Source organism: Neofelis nebulosa, chromosome 11 (genome assembly GCF_028018385.1).
Source record: "Neofelis nebulosa isolate mNeoNeb1 chromosome 11, mNeoNeb1.pri, whole genome shotgun sequence".
NCBI classification, from domain to species: Eukaryota; Metazoa; Chordata; class Mammalia; order Carnivora; family Felidae; genus Neofelis; species Neofelis nebulosa.
The window spans coordinates 94695787-94717141 of record NC_080792.1 but is presented as its reverse complement, the minus strand read 5'-3'; the positions used below and the strand labels follow the sequence as shown (position 1 = coordinate 94717141).

Sequence of the window (21355 nt, the reverse complement as noted above, 5' to 3'; positions counted from 1 at the left end):
TGCGCCAGGCGCGCTCCAGGAGGAGAGACGCGCGTCAACCCCGGGTGCCCTTCCCCCACCGCGAGAACCGAGAGTTTTTAAGAGACCCGCGTTCAGAATACAGTTGCGCTTCTGGTTTTCTGCAGGCGCCCGGGGCGGGCCTCCCGCTCTGCTCACTGCTGCCCTTCCCGCACAGCCCAGCGCCCGCAGCAGCACAGGCGCCACGCGAACGCCGAGCGCGCGAAGGACTGACCGATCCGTCCGTCCGTCCGTCCGTTCAGCCGATGGAACGAAAGCCCGTTTTTGGAAGCGCTGTCCGCTTCCAATTTCTTACTATTACAAACAAGGTAACCAACACCCCTTTCACCTCAACGCCCAGAGAGCGAGGCCAGGTGGCGTGCTGAGGGGGAAGCGGGCTATCAGGACCTGAGAGCTGGAGACTCGAGCTGGGGCAAAACCCAGAACCGATTAATGCGAGAAAGGAAGGAGCCCTGACGTCGATCCGTTTCTATTTAAAACCTGACTGAGCCGGATCAATCTTTCCAAACACAGGGCAAAGAAGAGGCGCGTACTAGCGGCGGTAAGGGGAGTGCACCACAACCAGGCAGACGGGGCGGGGGGACCGCCCCGAGTGGAGGGAACAAGCCCTGTCCACACCCGCACCCCCCCAGGTCTCCATGCGCCCCACGGCAGGACGCCACCTCCCTAATTGAGTGAGCCTCCTCCTGGCTTCCGAAGGTCCGTGAAGAGGAAGAGGACGTGTCTGCTCCGCTATCCAGGAGCCCGTTTAGTCTGGATCCAGAACGTTTCCTTTCCAAGAGAAACACTACGGCCGACCCGGGAACAACACGAGTGTGAACTGAGCGTGAACCACACAGGTTCACCTACTCACACCCGGATCTTTCTCAACACACATGATACTTTGTTTCCTCTTCCTGATGACGTCCTTGACGTTTTCTTTCCTCTAGCTCACTTTATCGTTAATAACGCGCTGCGTAACACATGCACAAAATAAGTGTTGGTCGTCTGTTCATGCTCTTGGTTCAGCCCCCGATCAACGGTTAACTATGTCCTCAGTGAAGTTTTAGGGAAGTCAAAGTTACACACGGGTTTTTGTCTGCATGGGGGGGGTCTGCATGGGGGGGGAGGGTGTTAGTGCCCATGACCACCACGCTGTTTGTTCCAGACTCACTCGTATGTAAGCCCCCGTCCTATGTTAAAGACACCAGGCACGTGCCCTTCTACAGCCCCCTCAAAGGCACAGAGCTGGGGACAAGAAAGCTCCTGACCCACAGGCCGAGTGGAGGGCAGTGAGTGGGGGGCCGGCCCCTGAACGTGCCGCTACAGAGGCCGCGGGGCCTGACTGGTGACATGTGAGTCCAAAGAGTCAGGCACGAGGAAGCGGCCGGGGTCTCCGCTGTGGTCCGGCCCCCGAACCCTCACCAGGTCCGCGAGCCGCTCCCTGAGGAACTCAGGCAGGGGAGCAGAGGCACTGCCAGGCAGCAGGCCCAGTCGGGAGGCAGGGGTGCAGGCACCGCAGCCCAGGGAAGGCACGGGTCCCGACTGGCGGGTGACACTGGGGTCACTCGGTCCAGTGGGTCGTCACCGTGTCAGATTTTGAGTTATAGTGAGTTGCTCAATCTAGCGCGGACCGCAAATGAGGTTTCTGCTTGTTCAGACGACGCGTATTTCTGAGCCCTGGTCTCTTGGGTCCTGGACCGGAGCGCAGGGCAGTGGAGCAGGGGAAGACAGGCCACACTCCCCACCCTCCAGCCCGACGCACCGCCCACCGTCGGTCTTAGCGAATACGCGGTGCTCAAAACAACAAAATCTTACCTTCGTTGCAAGCCAGGTGGGCAAAAAAAGCAATGATCTGTACGGTTTTACCAAGCCCGGCTTCGTCTGCCAATATACCATTGAGGCTCTTCCGGTAGAGCTTGGCCAGCCAGTCCAGGCCGATCTTCTGGTAATCTCTGAGCGCGCCATACAACAGAGATGGGGCGTTCAACTTCACCTGCAGCAACACACGGGCCAAATACTCCTCAAACTACCCGTTAGACACTTTTCTCCGCAGTGAAGTCAAATCAGTCGTGCGGTGGGCCTATAGGAGGACCACAGAGGAGACCTGGGGAAGCAAGAGCAGCGTTCGCTCTGCCTGCCTACCAACCTCTGCAGCTGGAACAGTTACAGGGAAGTCGCGAGCCTTTTCTCGGCCTCACCAAGACACCGCCCCCCGGGGGGCAGCTCGGTGCCTCACCGTGGGGCTGACCCGGGCACTGCCCTTGGGCAGGACGGCTTCGGCCACAGCGGTCACCTCCGCGATGTCCTTTGTGTGAGGGTTCCCGATAGTCATTCTCTCTGCGGCCTTAAACTGGTCCATGATGAACAGCGAGTCGATGAGAACCACGTCCTTCCGGCTCTCGGCCGGGCAGTCTTCCACATCTGTGAACAGAAAAACGGGTCTGTAGCCGCTGCGAGAGTTTTATGATGGAAAGAATAAAAAGGGAACGCGCTGACAGAATCCAAATACTTCAAACGCAGTAGACGTTTTGTCTTTGATCCGTTCTACTAGCTAACAACACCGACCAAATACGTGGCTAGAAATTCCTAGGACGCTACCAGCTGAAGAACCACTCTGGAAAGCTGTTGCGTGAAAACGGAGAATGAAGGTCTCTGCAGCGACTAGGAGCTGGCGTCACCAGATTTACGGGTATCTAAGGGCTTAGTGATTACCCCCACCACCAAGAAAGGGAAACTCGGCAAGCAAGGAGGCCACCGGCCCTCCCTCTGGTCCTGCCCGCCCCTAGCCTCTCTGCTCAGAGGAATCTGTACCTGTGGATCAGAACAAGTAGAATGAAAATAAGACAAAGTAGGCTCTTTTTGGGTGCAGCCTGTGTGTTTGTTCGGAATGTCTAACGAAACTGAAAAAAAGTCAAAACTAGCGTAGCCTGAATATATATGATGAATTCTAAGCCTATAAAATAATGACTTTTACAAATCTGAGAAAAATATTTCTACGCTGTTCACAACTCGATCGGGTATTCTGAAATTTTACCAAGTTAATAAATAAAAACAGTGGGGCTTGGGTGGCTCAGTCAGTCAAGCGGCTGACTCTTGACTTCTGCGCAGGTCACGATCTCACAGTTGGTGGGATCGAGCCCCGTGTCGGGCTCTATGCTGACAGTGCAGAGCCTGCTAGGGATTCTCTCTCCCTCCCTCTCTGCTCCTCCCCAGCCTGCACGCGCTCGCTCTCTCGCTCCCTCTCTCTCTCAAGATAAATAAGCTGAATACGGCATAAAGTTTCACAAAACCACATCAACAGAAAATTATACGTCAAACACACTTGCAACTTTTTCTTCCGTCAGAGTAAAAGAAAACGAAGGCAACTCAGACCCCTACGTGTTTTGGCTTCTGCTTTAAGGCTCAGTTTTTCAGTTTTTTAAAGGCTGAACACAGACCTTCTTCTTCACTCGCCTCCTCACTGTCAGGCTTCGGCTGCGGCCACTGGAAACTGGGCAGAAAAGCTCCTTCGTACAACTTCATCAAATCGATTAAGGGCAATTCGGCTGGAAAGGATTGCGGGGAGAAGAGGGGTTAGTTTACATCAGGGGTGACAGGCAGTTGGGAGGAAGACGCAGAGGGAGGGTGCGGCAAAGGGGAAAGGGCCTTCTTCACAGGTTCTCCGCTTCTTGGCTTTAACTCCTTGGAAAAAATACATACTTTCTAAAGACACATTGATGTTTTCCAAAGAGTAACTGTCGCCCATTACTGACACTTTTCTTTATAAAAATGAGAATCTTTGAAATGAGACTAAGAAACTCGATTTTTATTCATAAAAAATTTTTTAATTTTTTTTTTTTTTTTTTTTTTTTTTCAACATTTTTTTTTTTATTTATTTTTGGGACAGAGAGAGACAGAGCATGAACGGGGGAGGGGCAGAGAGAGAGGGAGACACAGAATCGGAAACAGGCTCCAGGCTCCGAGCCGTCAGCCCAGAGCCTGACGCGGGGCTCGAACTCACGGACCGCGAGATCGTGACCTGGCTGAAGTCGGACGCTTAACCGACTGCGCCACCCAGGCGCCCCACATAAAAAATTTTTTAAATTTCTAAAATAATACATACTAGAACCTATGAACCAATAAGTATAACTATAAAAACGCAATTGATAGAAAATAACTGGCGATACATAAAAATATGAAACATCAAATAAAAGTCAAACAAAAATAGAGCAAAAACCGTTTTGAATAGCGGGTACAACAGCGGTGATACCTTCTGCACAAAGAGCTCACCCTAACGGACCCCACCCCCCACCCCGGCCAGGTCCCGTGACCCACCCACGCTGGCAGAGGCGCCACGGTGCGGCACCAACACGGACTCCGAGCTATAGGTGACACCGAGCTCAGAAAGCCACGGCAGCAAGGATGCGGGAAGGGAACCGGGGAGACGCGAGAAGAGCCAGAGCGCCTGCCCGCGCGGTGGAGCGAGCCGCGGCCACGGCGCCCGGCACCAGCCCCCGACTCCGTGTGCCACTGCAGGAGGAGAAAAGACGGGGCGGAGACTCCCCGGGAAGAGTGGTCGCACCGCGGCGGGGAAGGGAACGCGCCACGGAGCGATCGTGAGCCGGGCGGAGCCGCGGCACGTCACATCCCGTCACGCGGCCGCGGCTCTCCCAACGCCAACAAACACATTCCTCGCTGCAATTTCAAAAAAGGTTAAGACGCCTAGAAATAAATCTAACAAAAAACACACGATCGTAAAACGTGCCCGGCAGCTCCTGACCAAGACCTGTGAGATCGGGGACGCGCCACAATCAGAGGTTAGAAACGCTCAACTCGGTAAGGATGCAGTTCTCCGCCATCAACCCGCCGGCTCGACTACGTTCAGATCAAAATTCCCAACCAGTTTTCCTCTGAAGCCTGATGAGCCAATCAGAGGCGTACCCTAAATCAGCCGGAGACGGCCGAGGCTGCCCTGAGAAGGATGCGGGGAGGGAGCCAGGTGGCTCTCAGGGTGGGCACGGAGCCGGGGGGCGACGGGGGCCAGTTTTCATGGGGGGTACAGGGTGGGGGGGGGGGGAGCAGGGGGGCTGGTTCTCAGGGGGAGCACAGGGCCGGGGCAGGGGAGTGGGCTGAGCAGACTGGGACAACCAGCTAGCAAGGACCCGCTTGGCAAAGGGCGCCAGGACAGCTGTGATCTGTTTTGGGATTAGAAAAAAAAAAAAAAAAAATCGCAGTCTTCACACAACAGACAGATGCGATTCTTGACGGTTCAAAGACATCGACACGTAACTAAAATTAGAACCTTGTAGACAAACAGGGAGACATCCTCGTGACCCTGAGGCTAAAACAGGGTTTTTGAAAGCAGACAAATTCAAGTGCGCCAAGATTTAGGGTGCCTGTTCTTCAGAAGGTCCCGTGAGGAGAACGAAGACACACGAGCCAGGAGGTGCCCCCGGCACAGTAACCACGAAGGACGCACGTGTGCCATAAACAAACACCACCCACAAGATGACAGAGAAAGGAAGCCCAAAACCAAAACGGAAAAGAGGAGCCCGCCGGCTCGGCAGAAGCATCCCGGCGGGACAGCGTCCGGCGCCCTGACGTGAGGGGCTCGGAAGGAACCAGCAGCCCCAGCCCGGCCGGCCTTGCACGGCGGACCGTGGTGCGCACCGGCCAACCCGCCTCCCGTGCGTGGGCACGGGCCACGGGGGCGCTCCCGCAGCGCGCGGAGGCAGGACGGGGGACAAGCGGAACGCCCGGCAGCACGCAGCAGGGAGTCAGTGACACGTTTGCGCCCGGGGCCGCGGCTCGGCAGGGAGAGCCCGTGAGGCGTAAGCGGCACACGAGCACCGGACAGGCCCGGGAACAGAGGAGCCGGGCGAAGAAGCGACAGGCCCGGCGCGCGATGCCATTTACACACGGTCCCGCAAGCGAGCCGGGCGGCGCGTGCAGACGCCAGGGGCGAGCGGGGCCGAGGCTGCCCGGCGGGACCCCCACGCCGGCACACAGCGTGCCTCCCGGGGGGTCGCTGGTCTCACACGATCTTACACGCACTTCCGTGCATTTTCCGGTGCCCTGAGCGCCCCCAGCACCACGCTCACGGCCTACCTTCTTTGGCCAAACTGGACAGCTCCGCCTGATGGTCCACGGCCCCCTCGCTGGCTTCTTCCTCTTCTATGGTCTCCTCCTCGTCCTCCACTGAAACGGCCCCCGCCAGGTGTCAGGGAAACAGACCTCCCCGCGTCTTCCCACCTGCTCACGAGACGCTACCAGGCTCCGCCACCGTCTCACCCAGCCAGCAGGGAGCTGGGCCTTTCCGCCCCTCGAGGTAGGCGAGCGAGCGCAGGCTTCCTCAGTGAGCAGGAACCCAGTGACCGCACCTCACCTCCCTCCTCGGGCTGCGAAACACAGCCCGGTTCATGACACGACAGACCTCCCCAGCGGCACATGGAGCGGCGTCACGCTTTTCGTCCGTCGGCTGACCCCGCCGCACAACCCACCAGCCTGCCGCTCGGGGTCGCTCCGAGCCTTGTCATCGCCCGTTTCAGACGACAGTCAGCCACTGCCCGGCCTGCTGTTCCGTGAACCCCGCAACTCACCCTCAACAGAGGCAGGCTCTGGGCGGCTGCGGGCCCACCCGCCATCCGCACACGAGCCCCCCCCCCCGGGGCCTTGCCACTAGCCGGCGCTTTCCCTCCACCAGCTTCTGCCCTTCCCAGCTGGCTCCTCTGCGCAAACGAACTATCCACAAAAGGTCCTGCGCTCTGCCTCCTCCACCGTCCCCTCCCCCACCCTCCAAGGCGCCTGGTCCCGTGACACAAGTCACTGGGCCACCGGGCACCCTGAGTACACTGAGGATGCCCCTGGCCTACAGTTTGAGGGCTCGTCACACAGACGGCGAAGAGAGTACCGGGGAACAGACCTTCGTCATCGGTCAGGGATGTGCTAGCTTTCCTTTTCCTTCCAGACAGTGCTGACTCCTGAAACACAGAATAAAATTCACAAAGAATGGGACACCGAAGCAGAAACGTCCATTTCGCGTGCTCCCGGGAAGGCCCTGGTGAGCCCAGGACAAGCAGTCTGGGCACAGGAAAGGCGCCAGACAGCAGGTAGGTGACACTAACCCCACAGTCCCACCCGCGTCTTCCCATGTCCCCAGATCAACACCCCATGGGAGCCTAACAAGGAGAAGAACCACTTTTCTTCCCCAAAGTGAACCGACTCTGAACAGAAGGGCACACTACAGAGGCGTCCACGTTTCTCCAGACAAGAGGAGAAACCCCAGGCACCACGTCTCACGCACACGGCTTCCACACTCTTACCCCGTACAGCAGCCCTCCTCAACTTACCAGGAAAGCTTCTGGCAAGACATCAAGCCCCTTAGGTCTCGACTCTTTTCCTAGAGACAGGGAACATGATTCGCTTTCACTGACACTGCCTGTGCAGGCTGCACCCTGTTGCCACCTCCCCACGGGAGGAATACAGCAGGAATGAGTTCCGCTCCTTTCTTCTGGGAACCAGCCCGCACCCCTGTACCTACAAAGTGCGCTGGCCGCTCTCCGGACGTCTCTGATCTGGAGAGGGACAGGGAGGCTAGGTGGCAAAGCCTGTCTTCTGTGATTTCTACAATCTTAACGGCCGTAGGACTGAGCAGAGGCCACCACTCTGCCTCGACTTCCTCATCAACAGGAGGGCCGTCACGCCACCCGTGCCACCCCGCCCCCCAGGGCAGCAGCTTCTGCCAGTGCCCGATGATGGGGCAGCCGCTTCCGAGAGCCGCGGAGACCCCCCAGCAGCCACAGCGGGGCCCCACCGGGGGCGAGTGCCTTGGAGAACTCAGCCCAGTGTCCGGGCCTAGCCCCAGGTGACTGGCTCAGACCCTCAATCTGAGAGCACCCCAAAAGCGGACCAGCCCGGGGGTGCCTCAGAGCGCTGAGCTAAGCCGCAGAGCGGCCACGCAGGCAGACGTGTAGTGTCGGGCCGAGCAGATGCTCAGACCAACGCGCAAGCACCCTGGGTGCCGCCACGTCGGCCAGCAGCGGGCCGGCGGGGTCCCAGCGCGGCGCCGGGAACGGTGAAGACTTTTAAAGAGAGTCCTACCTCTCCTGGGAACCTTCTGCAAATTTAAGGCCTTCTTCCTTCTCTCCTCCAATTCCACTCGCAGTTTCACCTCCACGACCTAGGCGCAAAGAGTGGGACACAGACGGCACTGAGGGGGCTTCTGGAGGTCCTGCCACGGCGTCTGACAGCACAGCCGTCCCAACCTCCCCCCGAGGCACTTGACGACGGAGGTCTCGGCGTAGCGCTGCGGGCTCTCTGCAGCCACCCGCTGCCCGCGTCCCACCGGGTGGCGAGAGCTCCGCTGCCCGCGACGGGAAGCGAGGCGGAGCCGTCTCCCGGGACAGCGCCCACGCTAACGGACGCGCCGGCAGCGCCGCAGAGCCCCTCGGAGCCCCGCGAAGCACACGGCACCCACAGCGGCAGACGAGGGCCCGTGCACTCACGCCCACGGCCAACCACGCCGCGGGCTCTCCCCGCCTGGGTCTCTGGGCCACTCGGTCAGGCGTGCTCGGAAGGCACAGTCGGTGCTGTTAGGTTTAACTTAAATTTCGTTTAAATTTCAGGATTCACCTGTTCAATATTTGACCAAAAGCACTCTATTTCCCTGGCAGTCGAGGCAGCAATTCGTCTCAATCGGTTCTGCTCCTCCTTCCTTCCCCTTTCCTCACGAAGCTGCTTCTCCTCGTGATGGCGCAGCACAGTCCTGACGAGCTAGCAAACGAGAGGTCGAGAGCCTGGAGTCACGCCCCAGGAGGCGCGTCCGCACAGCACAGGAACTTCTCAGCTGGGAGCTCACACATTCCGTCTGATCTGAGGGCGCGGGGGACATGCGGCGCCAGCAAAAACCCCGCCGACACCCCGCCTGACCGTCCACGAAGTGCCGTTTGCTAACCACGCTTATTTTTCTCCAGAAAGAACGCCAAATTGTGTTACAGCCTTCTTTCTCCATCTGACATGCGATTCACACCTTCCCACCAAACGTGGAGTAACGTTTGTAACAAAAGCATCCCTTCCGCTGCCCAAGTGCAGCAACATACACTTATTTATTTTAAACGTTTAGTCATTTGAGAGAGGGGAGAAAGTTGTCAGCACAGAGTCCAACGCGGGGCTCGATCCCACAAACCTTGAGATCATGACCTGAGCCCCAATTAAGAGTCGGATGCTTAACCGACTGAGCCACCCAGGCGCCCCGGCAAGATGTATTTAACTGCAAGGCACGAAACATGCTGGGGGGAGGTGATTCATATTTTTCGAGGCTTTTGCTTTAAATCCCAAACTGCTTTCTAGAACAAATGCTCTTACGTCATCCCAGCAGTCCTGGAAAAAGGTGCTGAGAGGGACGCCTGGGTGGCTCAGTGGGTTGGGCACCCAACTCTCGACTCCAGCCCAGGTCACGATCTCACGGTTGGTGGGATCGAGCCCGTCAGGCTCTGTGCTGACAGCGTGAAGCCTGCTTGGGATTCTCCCTCTCCCCCTCTCCTGCTTGCCACGTGGGCTCACTCACACGCGGGCGTACTCTCGCCTGCACTCTCTCCCTCTCCCTCGAAACGAACAAACGTTAAACAAAGTACAGGTGCCGATAAGGAACCTGAAACAGACACACTACGAGCCAGAGCACGCCCGGCTGTGGGACCCCAAGCTGGGGGCCAGCTGGACACTGCAGATGGCCACCCACACACCGACTCCTCGGGGCGACATCCTGGTCCGATCACACCCTCGGCACGGGGCCGTGTGAGAGGGGCAGCACGTGGCCACAGCGCAGGGTTCGGTGGCTTGCCACCTGCCCCATCCACCCGGTGCCCACACGCTCAGGCCCACCCTCCTCTGTGAGATGTGCCCAAGGAGCAGTCAGGTTTCTCTGAAATTCCATTAACGGGACTCAAGACCTTTTATGCTCACGTCCCACTGCTTCCAAAGCTCTCGGGTTCCCTCTACCAAACCTACGTGGGGACAGCAGAGGGGACGGAGGTGGACAGCAGGGCACACAGGACCGCCCCCCAGGCCTGAGGGCACGGGAAGAAGGGAAGAGTTGGCCCTGAGGGACAGACAGTGATGCAGCAGCGTGAGAGCAGGGCCCGGTGCCACTTACGCGTGAGCAAGGACACAGCTGCCTCGTATGCGGAGACCTAACGTTTCTGGTCCCTGTCCACACTCCCAGTACCGGCACTGCCTTCTACTGGCGGCGCCCCAGGACGGGGTGCCTGCTCTGGAACTGGTGAGGAAGAGACCCGCCCTCCGCCAGAACCGGGAGGGGGACACCAGACCACAAGACCAGGCAGGGCCGGGACCCAAGCTGCCCACCAACTGACCAGCCTCTGCCCGCTCCCGACCCTGAGCCTGCTCGGCGCCCACCCCGCCTCACCCCGGGCATCCTCGCTCCAAGGGCTGGGACAGACTGGCCACAAAGGGAACCTACATCCCGTTCCGCGAATCCCAGAGCCACGGGAGACCGCGCTGGCCCCTCGGGAAGAAGCCACAGGGCAGTCGCTTTCCAGACAACAGCAAAACGCTCCTCACACGAAGGAGCCGGCCCCCTCCGAGACCCGGTCCAGACCCCACCACGCACGGCGGCGTACTCGAGATGGGCCACGCAGCCGCTGGGCCTCACCCACCTTCCTGGCCGCGGCCATCTTCCACCTCCTCTCCTGGGCGAAGTCCGTGGCCATCCACTGCATCTCCTCCAGCAGGTAGTCCCAGTGCGACTTGGGGCGCGGGGCCTCCTGCAGTTTGGGCAGTCGCCGGAGGGACCACAGGCCTTCTTTCCTCAAATCTGCGATGCGCTGATGGATCTGGTTCTCCTGCCGGGAGCGCAGGGGAGGGGGCGTCCGGCACACGATCAGAAGCGAACTCCGCTAATTCTGACCCCGCGTCCACGAAGCCTCAGCAAGAAAGACAAGACTGGACACGAGGGTCGAAGGCTCCCGCCCCGTCCCAGAATCAAGGACACAAGGCACAGGCCGACGCTCGTGTCAGAGCGCTTACGAGGGACACGACACACGTCTGGCCCTGGCTCCAAAACCACCGGGGAGGGGAGAAACCGATCGCCCAAGACTGGCCACACAGGGCCACAGGGTTGACAGAGGACAGCCGGCAGCACCGGGGCAGCGGCATCCTGCCAACTCTGACGGGTTAGATTCCCCTGACGAAGTCTAACGACACCACCGCTTAGTCACCCCACAAATGGCAAGTGCTAACTAGGTGCTGGGCCACGGCCACGCCGGCCTGGGCGGCCCTCCTGACCCTCACCCGCAGCCCACGGCGAGCACAGGCTGTGATGTCGGCACAGAACGGACCTTCTCTCCCGAGCCGACCTCCGCAAGGGGCGCCTGGGCGGCTCAGTCGGTTGGGCGTCCGACTTCGGCTCAGGTCACGATCTCACGGTTCGTGGGTTCGAGCCCCGCGTCAGGCTCTGTGCTGACAGCTTGGAGCCCGGAGTCTGCTTCGGATTCTGGGTCCTCCTCTCTTTCTGCCCTCCCCCCACCCCCCAACCCCCTTGCTCACACTCTGTCTCTCCCAGAAATAAACATTAAAAAAAGTTTTTTAAAAATGCAAAAAAAGACAACCTGCTTGTAACCTTGGTCTCTAAGCGACCACAAACTACGTTCGACCGTCCTCACTACCAAGCGCTCAGTTTCAAACTACCGCATCCTTAGAAACTAAGATCAAATGCGCCTCACAAATTGGAACACATGTCACAACCTTCTTGAGATGGTTTGAAGCGCACCTACCAGTGCTATCTGTTCTGCCAGCTTATCCTGAGAGCTGTCCTGGGGCGGGGCGGCGTTCTGAGCTGGGCTCTGCGGTTTCGGGGGTGCTGACACGGCTGCCCCTGGGGACCGGGAGGTGACTGGAGACAGTGACTTGCTGGCTGCCGAGGAGGGTCTGTTCCCTGTGGAGGCCCGTGCTGGCGATGGGCCAGAGCCGCTGGCGGGAGCGAGGGACGAGGTAGAAGAGGCAGCTGGTGGGGGCCGCTGACAAGGCTGGGCGGGGTCCACGGGTGGTCTGGTGGACGCCACCGCCTGGCGGGCAGAAAACAGGCCGGAAGTGAAGAGGAGACTTGAGCCCTGCTCGTGCGCCCACATCGGCGAGCACACCGGAGCCCCTCCTGCGGCAGTGTGAACGAGGCCCACACGTGTGCGCACACACACACGTGCACACACACACACACACACGCAGCACGTCACAGATGGGCTGTCACGCGCTGGCTATCCCACGGGAGCTTCTTTTCGTTTTTACCTTTCCTAGCACTTTCTTTTCTGTTTTATGGGGTTTTTTTAGAATTAATTGTATAAGATTCTTCTAAACTAAAGACTACCCAGTGGTCACCTTGCACCCTTTCTCTGGAAAGCAAATACAAATCCCCTGTGCCCCTGTCATGGCAGGCAGGCCGTCGGGTGAGACACCCTCTCCGTACGTCAAAGCGTGTGCAACCAGAGGGCCCTCCTCCCGGACCGAAGACAAAGCCCAGTTCACGCGGGAATTCCGTGGGGGCGCCGGGAGCAGGGCGGGCAAGGCGCCGGCGCAGCCTAAGAGGGCCGAGCGCCAACGGCTGCCAACGCGCCACATTTACAAGCTGGAACCCGGGAAGACACAGACCGCAACACCGCACCCAAGCAGGCGCGGGCCTCCAGCGTCCTCCCGCCACCGGCCGCACCGTGTGGAGAGAAGGCGCTGGAGGTCCGGGCACGGCCCTCACGTGCGTGCTCGGGGGCCACTCAGCATCCACGGCGGGGGAAAGAGGCTGCAGCACAAACCGTGCAGCCCACAGGCCTGACGCGTTCTCCCGCCTGCCGTTTGGGCCCTCACAGGGAAGGTCCGTCAGCCTCTAGCCAGGGCACAAGGGACAGATTTCCGTGGGGTCTGTAAGGAGCTGATCCTTTCATCGACAAGGGCGGGTCGCGGAATCCAGGCGAAACCTCAGCATGCGGCTCAGAGAGACCAAGTGTTCCAAACCCGGAGGCTGGCCTGCACAAAGCTCCGAGGGAAGCGGTGGCCCGGGGAGGCTCGGCTGCCCAGGCGGCAGCACCCTCCTCCACCAGGCGCGCGCAGCCGTGACGCGGGCCCACACGAGAGGCCCCGCACGCAATCGGGGTGCAGACCGCAGCTCCTCCGGCCGCAGGCTGCGGGATCTCGCCCAGGTACGCGGCCCCTCGGGCCTTCTTATGGCAAAACAGGGACAAGAAAGATCCTACGGCAAAGGGCTGCCCGGCAGACGAAAGAAAGGAGAGCTGACGAAGGCTCCGCACGGCACGCGGCGGCAGGCACGCAGCGGCAGGCCCGCGGCGAGCACAAAGCAGCCGTGACTGCTGTCGCTCCGTTTCCACACAAGCTCAAGCCTCACCATCAACCTCGAGCGGCCACGAAGCATTTGAGTCGAAAGCCACCAAGGAAACCCCCTTGTTCGTAAGGGAAATGGCGAGAGGGAGGGGAAGCCTTCCCAGGGGGCTCCATCATACACGCTAAGACAGCTCCCCGAGAACACCACCGGCCACCCCGCAGTGCTCCCCGCAATGCTCCCAGTGGTTCACGCTCACTTTCAGGGACCCGCCGCCCCTCGGGCACGGTGAGCGGTTCACCACACGCTTTTCAGAAACAGCAACCCGCAGGGGAGGAGGAGCACGATGGATACAAACACAGGTTCACGGAGCGCAGAGCACCGCAGAGGGCCCGGCAGCAGGCCCGGCCGGCGCTCCCACGGCACCCTTCCCACACCACTGGCCACGTCAGCCGGGACAACGGCCACGCGGCCCTCTGAGCTCCCACTAAACTGCAACCAGCAACCAAAGCTGTTCTGTTCTCTGGTGTTTCAACGACCTGACTGTGGTTCCAGAGCCGGGTAAGACGACGCTGAGCGGGGGACTGGCTCCGAGCGGGACGGCGAGCCACGGGCAGACCCCGCGATGGCGGTGTGGCACATGCCCCACCCAGAGCACGCTTAGCTTCTGCTCCTGTTCTAACCGACAGGACAGGTGCCCACCAAGTACCTGCGGCTGGGAGAGCGGGGCGGCCTGCATCTGAGCCTTCCCAGGCATCGGGGCGTGCGGGGCCTGCGGCACGGGCTGCGGCGGCGGGGCGGGCAGCTGGCCGGGCGGGGGCGCGGGCACAGGGACGCTCGGCGGCTGGGCCTTGGCCGGGACTTGGAGCTGCGCGTGGGGCTCCACCGCCTGCGGCTGCTGAGCAAACTGCAGCGCCGGCGGGAGGGGCGCGGCGGGGAGGCCGGCCGGGGGCAGCCTGCCAGGGAGCTGCGGCGGCGGGGTGTGCAGGCTGGCGGCGTTCTGCACCGGAGGCCCCGTGGTCGGGTCGTACTGCTGCTGGCTCTGCTTCTGTCCGGCGAGCTGAGCGGCCTGAGGGGCAGGAGGCATCCCTCCTGCAAGACAGGAGAAGTCCCGGCAGCGCTGACTTTGGAGTCCCGAGCAACCCACTGCTCGTCACGGACCCGCGCCTCAGCCATCACACACTCCCGGTGGGGAATCCGACTGGTGGCAACTTGGCCCCGTAAACCCAATGGCAGGAGTGAGCCCGCGAGAGAGGAAAGACGGGCGCTCGACCTTCGCAAGCTAGCATCAGGCGGAACAGAACGGTCACCGGGGTCCCTACTGCAGCAGCGATCAAGGAGTGCGCAGGTGTCTGGGGCCCGAGGACGAGGAGACGGCAGCTCCAGGGCCGGGAGCACACCCGCGGGGCCTCCTCTCCCTGCGTGGACCGGCGCTCAGAGCGGTGGCCGGGCCCCAGGAACCACTCGCCCGTGTGCCATGACCGCGTGCATCCCGGCCCGAAGCTGGGCCACAAGACCCCTCTCTGCACACGCTTTTTCTGAGCCAGGAGATCTCCCGGCGCCGGGCCTTACCTTGAGCTGTCGGCATTAGCTGCTGAAGAGGAACGCCTGCATTCGCCCCCGGGTGCTGGAAAACTGCCCCCTGGTGGCCCACTTCAAGCCGAGGCCTCTTAGACTGCTCTAGAATAATTTTCAGAAAAGGTGCAATTTGATATAAAAATAAAACCGTGCAAGTAGTAGAAAAACCACATGTAAGTGTTTTTATAATCTTTGAACAGGGAGGCCCTCCTCTATGTGACTCAAAGTCCAGAAGCCAGAAGAGGTACGGTCGATAAATAGAATTTCTTTTCATTAAACCTCTGCAAGTATTAGAAGCAGTCTCACACAAGAGTGAACGAAGGGGGAGTGACATCCTTGGAGACTGAGGGTTCTGCACACGTGCGGGCAAAAGGCTGATGTGGCCGCCACGTGGAAAGCTCTTCCAAGTTCGTGGGAAAACTGCCAGCCACCAGACACACAATACGGCAAAGAGCATGAACAGCTGAGCAGAGGGGGACTCACGAACGGTTAATAAACATGAAAAGCTACATTGAAGAGATCCACAGAAAAACAAAAGGTATTTGCACCCATCAGATTAACAAACACCAAAGGAGTAATCGTACTTCATAAAAAAGCCAAAATGTGGGGCGCCTGGGGGGGATCAGTCGGTTGAGCGTCCGACTTTGGCTCAGGTCATGATCTCACGGTTCGTGGATTTGAGCCCCGCATCCGGCTCTGTGCTGACAGCTCAGAGTGTGGAGCTGCTTCGGATTCTGTGTCTCCCTCTTTCTGTCCCTCCCCTGCTCGTGCTCTGTCTCTCTCAAAAATAAACATTAAAAAAAATTTTTTAAGTGGTCAAAACGTGAGCATGACAGAAACTGCAGACGGACCTGAAAAAGGCCGAGCCTGCCGTGGGGCCGTGTGTACCCCCAACACACTCTCAGGGAGTAATTCCCTTTCTGGGAGTTTCCTCCTCAGACACAGTGACGGACACGTCGAAAACAATCTGGGACTAGATGTCCGACTGTGCTCACCGTAAAAGAACAAAGGTGGTAACGAAAGGGAGCGCCAGCAAAGGTCTGAGGAGGAAAGGACCCGCCGTGCACCCGAGGGCGAGAGCCGGCAGGGAGAGCGCGGTCCCTGGCAGGACAGGACGGCCCAGGAAGCGACGGCCCTGTCGTCAGCTGTCACAGAGAGCGCGCCTCCACGTCCTCAGGTGCGTGCACGCGGGGACGCCGCCGGCAGGTGGCCGGGGTGCGGGACGTACCGCCACAGCAGAGGCAGACTTGAGTCACGCCTTCCGCGACTGCCCGACTTTTTCACATAAAATGTGGGCTTTTGTAACTGGAAGAAAAACTTCCGCATGAAAAAATGAGTAACGACTCGAAAAATAAGACGGCTTTACCCGCAGTCCTTTTAAGGACTCAGAGCCTGCCAGGGCACAGAGAACCAAAACGGACACGCCCAATCCAACGGGCACACCTCCGCCCCCAGCACACACACACAGCCACATGAGTGTTCTCTTCAGCTGATCGTCGTCAAAACAACAAAATTACCTTCAAAGTACAAAGAAACGAACCCAAGCCACGTGCGTCGGCGTTCACGCGGCCGTCACGCTGCACCTCCCACGGCAGGAAGCTAACGGGTCCCTGAGGCCGCGCAGGCCCGGGCTCCGGGACGTACCTGCTGGGGGCCCCGCCTGCTGCCTCTTAAAGGGGTCCGCTTCGCCCACACTTCCGGCCCCTGCCACAAGGGCCCCCGCGAGAGCTTGCTGCTGAAAAAGAAAATGAAAACATGAGATTCTGATCACGTAGGTGCCTCAGAGAACAGGCATAAACCGAACTATCGTGATTATTCCACACTGGCCTCACTAGTCTCTGCCGACACATTATCTGCCCGCTGCGTGTGACGTAGATTTATATGTAACAAGTAGCCTCAAGCTCTAACTTACCTCTGGAGGGACAAAAAGGACTTGTGACAGATCTTATTCTGGTTTTAACGGAGTTTCCTATCAATGCAGGGCCACACTCCCCCAGAGACGAGCGGGCTTTGCACCAACAGCGACAGCAGAGGACCCGCCAGTGTCGGGAAACACCAGTCCTAAATCCGACAGCTCGGCCTCCCTGTCCATCACACTGCCTGCCATCACTCACCCCCCACCAAAAACCAAAAGCTGAATAACAAAAAGGAAGGTTGCGATTTTCTTCCGCCTGGAAGATGACCCTAAAACCCTCCTTGACAGACAACCATCCGATAAACCTGGGTCCTCACACGGCATTTTTGCAAGTTAGCGCCCCGCTTGATACTCATCTGTTCTACACCGTAGGGCTGGCTGATTTAAGATGTTCAAATGAAAAGCTACTGGCCAAGCAAGACAGGTACCAGGCAAGTCTGGGCGCCCACACCATTCACATCTCTCCACCAACCTAAATGCTAAATGCTAAGGACGATGTTCACCAATCACCAGTTGCTAATTTTTTTTTTTAACAATTCAACTCTGTCCACTCTACTTAGCCAACCATTTTAAAGGCCAAGTTACACATGCCCTGAACAAGGCATGGGCCCCATGATGGCCTGCGGGGGCTGTGGGGCCTGCTGTCCCAGGGAGGGCCCCACGCTGCCCGCACCAGCCACGCTGCAGGGCATGGCCTCCCGTGGGGAAAGGTGCAGTGGCTGACCCAATGGGACAGGAGCACCCCCATTTGCATTCAGTGAAGATGTGGGAAGGAAGGAAGGAAAGGAGAAGAAAGAAAAGAATGATTTGAAAAACACACGATATGTGAACAGTGGCTACGTCTGGGGACAGGATTACAGGCAATTTGTACTTTGTGTGTGTGCATGTGTGTGTACTTTTCTAAATGTTCCAAACGTTCTACAATGAACATATACTACCTTTGTAATAAAAAAATGCTGTTGTTGTTGTTGTTAAATAAAAGAAACCGATAGAGGGTTGTGTCTCCAGTAACGGCCAAGTGCTTCCTACTGGACTACACATACTCCCGACAGACATAAACCTGGAGGATAGGACCGGACGCCTGCAAGCGGGGAAGCGAACCAGGAGGTCTGCGGCAGGAGGGCAGGCCCCAGTGTGTGCCGTACGGAGGAGCTCAGAACCAGACACACAGAGACTCAATGGCTTGAAGGCCACCAGGACAGAGAGCAGGAGGCCACAGAAGAAGGAAGGAAGGGGGAATCACCCCAGGAGACGGCTGGAGACAGGGAGGCCCCGAGTTCTCTTGCTGATCTCTGGCTTTCTCCTAAGACAACGCCAAAACAAAGACGCCAAGCACAGGCCGACAAAACCACACTGAGATTTCAGGGGCCCTCACTCGGGACACAGGCTTTCACAGTTAAGATTCAAACACGGTAACTATGAAAGCTAAACAGTCAGTGCTCCTCAGAAGACCCTAACAGCATCCCGAGTATCTGTAACCTGTCGTTCGTGACATTCAAAATCACCCAAAAACACAAAGTAACAGGAAAACACGAGCCACACTCAGAATACAGTCCACGGACACAGACCCCGCGTAACGCAAATACTGGAATCAGCAGCAAAGATTCCACAGTGGCTTTAACAAGTATGCACGGAGACATAAAGAAAACATACCGTAACGAAGGACGAGAAAAAATCTCGACCAGAAAAAAGAAACTATTAAGAGAACCAAATGGAGATTCCAGAACTGAAAAACAAAATATCTGGAGTAAGAATTCCCTGGACAGCAGAGTGGGCTGTTCAGCGAACTGAAAGCAGTCCCGAGAGGAGACGAGGGGACCAGACTCTGCGGCCCTGGAAAGGGCCGGGGACCAGGGTGGCGCACAACAAGAACCGGACAGAGCCCAGGAGACGCGCACGTATGCTACCCGGTCACGTCCTCAAGGCTACACAGCACCCAGAGGGAATGGAAAGTCCTCCAGAAAACGGTGCTGGGAGGCTGCGTGTCTACACGAAGAAGCTGGAAAACTGGACGTCACGAAACAAAACCACCCGTGCTCCTCATGGACCCGGGCAGGGAGGGCCAGCCTCTCTCGTCCCGGCTTCCTCACTGCCACCAACTCTCGCTTTCGGAATGACTTCGCTTCCTTTTACGCTGTCTTCATGGGCGTTTTACTGGGAAAGAAGCTGCGGTGTTTAAAATACAAACCTGATTTCAGTTAGCAATCATTTATTGGAACTCTTGAAAACAAAATCAGAAAACAGAGAAAAGAGACGGTCTCTGATGGAACTGAATTCTGAGTCCCCATTTTAAGAGAAAACATCAGAACGGACTGTATCCATAGAACACAACATAATTTGCAGGGAATCTAGAAGCTATGGCAAGAAACGGAACAATGGAGGGAACCAGGAATGCAGCTTGTAGAAAAGATGGTCTGCCACCGAGCAAGGAACAGACAAGTTATTCTGAGGAAGAAACGAAGCGGTCATTGCAGCTGGCAGTCCCCGGGGGGGAAACTTCTACGCAATTTCAACCAACCGACCAACCAACCAACCAACCATAAACTAAGTCAGAATGGGGTGAGGACTCGGGAGTGGGGAGGGCCGTGGACGAGACGGCTCCCGCTCTCTCAGCCCAAGGCTCCACGGGCGGCCTCCCCGGGCTCACCCATGGCCCAGGGAAACCGAGGACGTCACAGACAGGACAAGCACTCGTGCTTTCTAACGGCATGTCTGTGGCAGCACGCTAAGCTGCCAACCTCTGCACAGTCTATACCTACACGCTTGTGACGATACACATAAAGATATGGACACACACGGAAGAATCAAGAGCATCTGTAGGGTAAGGTTACGGGACTGTAATTATTCATTTTCTCTAACACCGTCATCACTGAAAAATAATCTCCAATTAGGAGGCTTTAAAAAAATCTAAATAATGAGACAGTATTCTCTTGTAAACAACTGCGCTCTAATAGAATTACGCCTCAAGTTCTTCTAGAAGCAAACGAATACACAAACTGAGAACTCTGTATTTGTTTGGAGAGTTTAACTGGCAACCGATCAGGTTATTATAAAAATCCTCAAACTGGGCGCAAATAACGAAAGTCATCCTGAGACTCCGTCTTAAACCCTTCTCAGAATGCTTAACTGTCCCGGCCGGGCCAAGTAACGCCGGGCCGCTGCGTGTCCACTGTCGGCGGAAAACCAAGTGACGGCACACGGCAAGCAGCACAGACAGACTTTCCTGATTCACTGATGCTGCGCCTGAGTTTTTTCCAAACGGCAAAGGTAGAACCTACACTTAGAAAACCGGTTTAGTGAATTACAGTTCCTCCAAATGATGGCATGTTCGGAGCTGTCAAAATGAGAACAACTGAAAGTAAATAAAACACGAGAGTTGGTTGAAAGAGAGTAAATACACCGCGTCAACTGACGTATATCATACAACACCTTTGTGTCAGAAGGACGGAATTGTGGGCAATTATTCACTTCCTAACAGAAAAATCACTGAGAGCTACTACTTACAAGGGTTCTTCTCGTGAACACGTGTGCGCGCATACACGCGCGTGTACGTATTACTGTGCACGGGACACCTCTTACCCATAGCGCTGCCTCGGCATTTTCTGGAAGCAAATTAATACATATGCAACACAAAAAATTCTGAATTTATTTCTAGCGTTTCATTGGTCGATACAGATTAGACAATATAAAAACTCTACGACTTACTAGCTGTAAATAATAAAACTCAAACTGAGATGTTTTTTCCGAAGAAAACAAGGGACGTGTTTTCATTTCAACTCTTTGCCCACACACTCCATTCTCCTGTTTCCTGAGGCACGCAGTCATATTTGCCTCAAAGACCTGTAATTCAGACTGGAGACTCCCTGGTCTTCCTCTCGTAGTCTCTTAAATATTTGATTACAAAATATATCACGCACACAAAAAAAATATCCCAAAACGCATATGTGACCTTAAAGGCATAGTAAAATCGATGAGAATTTAAATAGCGGGATATGGCTGTTCACTGAACACTGTTCAAATTTTCTGTTTGAAGTTCTTCATAATAAAACGTGGAGAAGGGAAAGGAGAAAAATGAACACACGCAGTTGAAAAGAGTAGTAACGGGGCGCCTGGGTGGCGCAGTCGGTTGAGCGTCCGACTTCAGCCAGGTCACGATCTCGGGGTCCGTGAGTTCGAGCCCCGCGTCAGGCTCTGGGCTGATGGCTCGGAGCCTGGAGCCTGTTTCCGATTCTGTGTCTCCCTCTCTCTCTGCCCCTCCCCCGTTCATGCTCTGTCTCTCTCTGTCCCGAAAATAAAATAAAAAACGTTGAAAAAAAAAAAAAAAAATTAAGAGTAGTAACGGCAACCGCCCATGGGCTGTTCACGAGGCTCAGACTGCCGCCCCTGCCCCCTGCCCCGCCCGGGGACTCGCCACCTGAGCCGAGTGTGCACGAGTGTGCGCCTCCCGGGACGCCGTCAGCTCAGACTCCCCCCCACAAGGTACTCCTTGGGCTCTGCTTCCTAGAGAACCTCCCGTAAGCCCTTCCGCTCCATAAGGTGTGGCTGAG

General features: G+C 57.3%; 1 protein-coding gene across 13 annotated transcripts in view; it reads right to left on the bottom strand.

Annotated features, from left to right (window-relative positions):
* EP400 (E1A binding protein p400) overlaps positions 1 to 21355 on the bottom strand; it is a 95918-nt gene that overhangs the window by 52547 nt on the left and 22016 nt on the right. For 10 of the 13 annotated variants that reach the window (XM_058691539.1, XM_058691541.1, XM_058691538.1 and 7 more), the window contains 13 exons: positions 16538 to 16628; positions 14888 to 14995; positions 14025 to 14407; positions 11769 to 12059; positions 10653 to 10838; positions 8611 to 8751; positions 8080 to 8158; positions 7329 to 7378; positions 6902 to 6959; positions 6088 to 6177; positions 3438 to 3545; positions 2237 to 2421; positions 1816 to 1993 (listed from right to left, as the gene is read on the bottom strand). In XM_058691539.1, coding sequence (XP_058547522.1) covers positions 1816 to 1993; positions 2237 to 2421; positions 3438 to 3545; positions 6088 to 6177; positions 6902 to 6959; positions 7329 to 7378; positions 8080 to 8158; positions 8611 to 8751; positions 10653 to 10838; positions 11769 to 12059; positions 14025 to 14407; positions 14888 to 14995; positions 16538 to 16628 — 1948 coding nt within the window. The remainder of the gene's footprint in view (positions 1 to 1815; positions 1994 to 2236; positions 2422 to 3437; positions 3546 to 6087; positions 6178 to 6901; positions 6960 to 7328; positions 7379 to 8079; positions 8159 to 8610; positions 8752 to 10652; positions 10839 to 11768; positions 12060 to 14024; positions 14408 to 14887; positions 14996 to 16537; positions 16629 to 21355) is intronic. The other 3 variants (XM_058691542.1, XM_058691547.1, XM_058691546.1) reach the window with 1 other exon arrangement.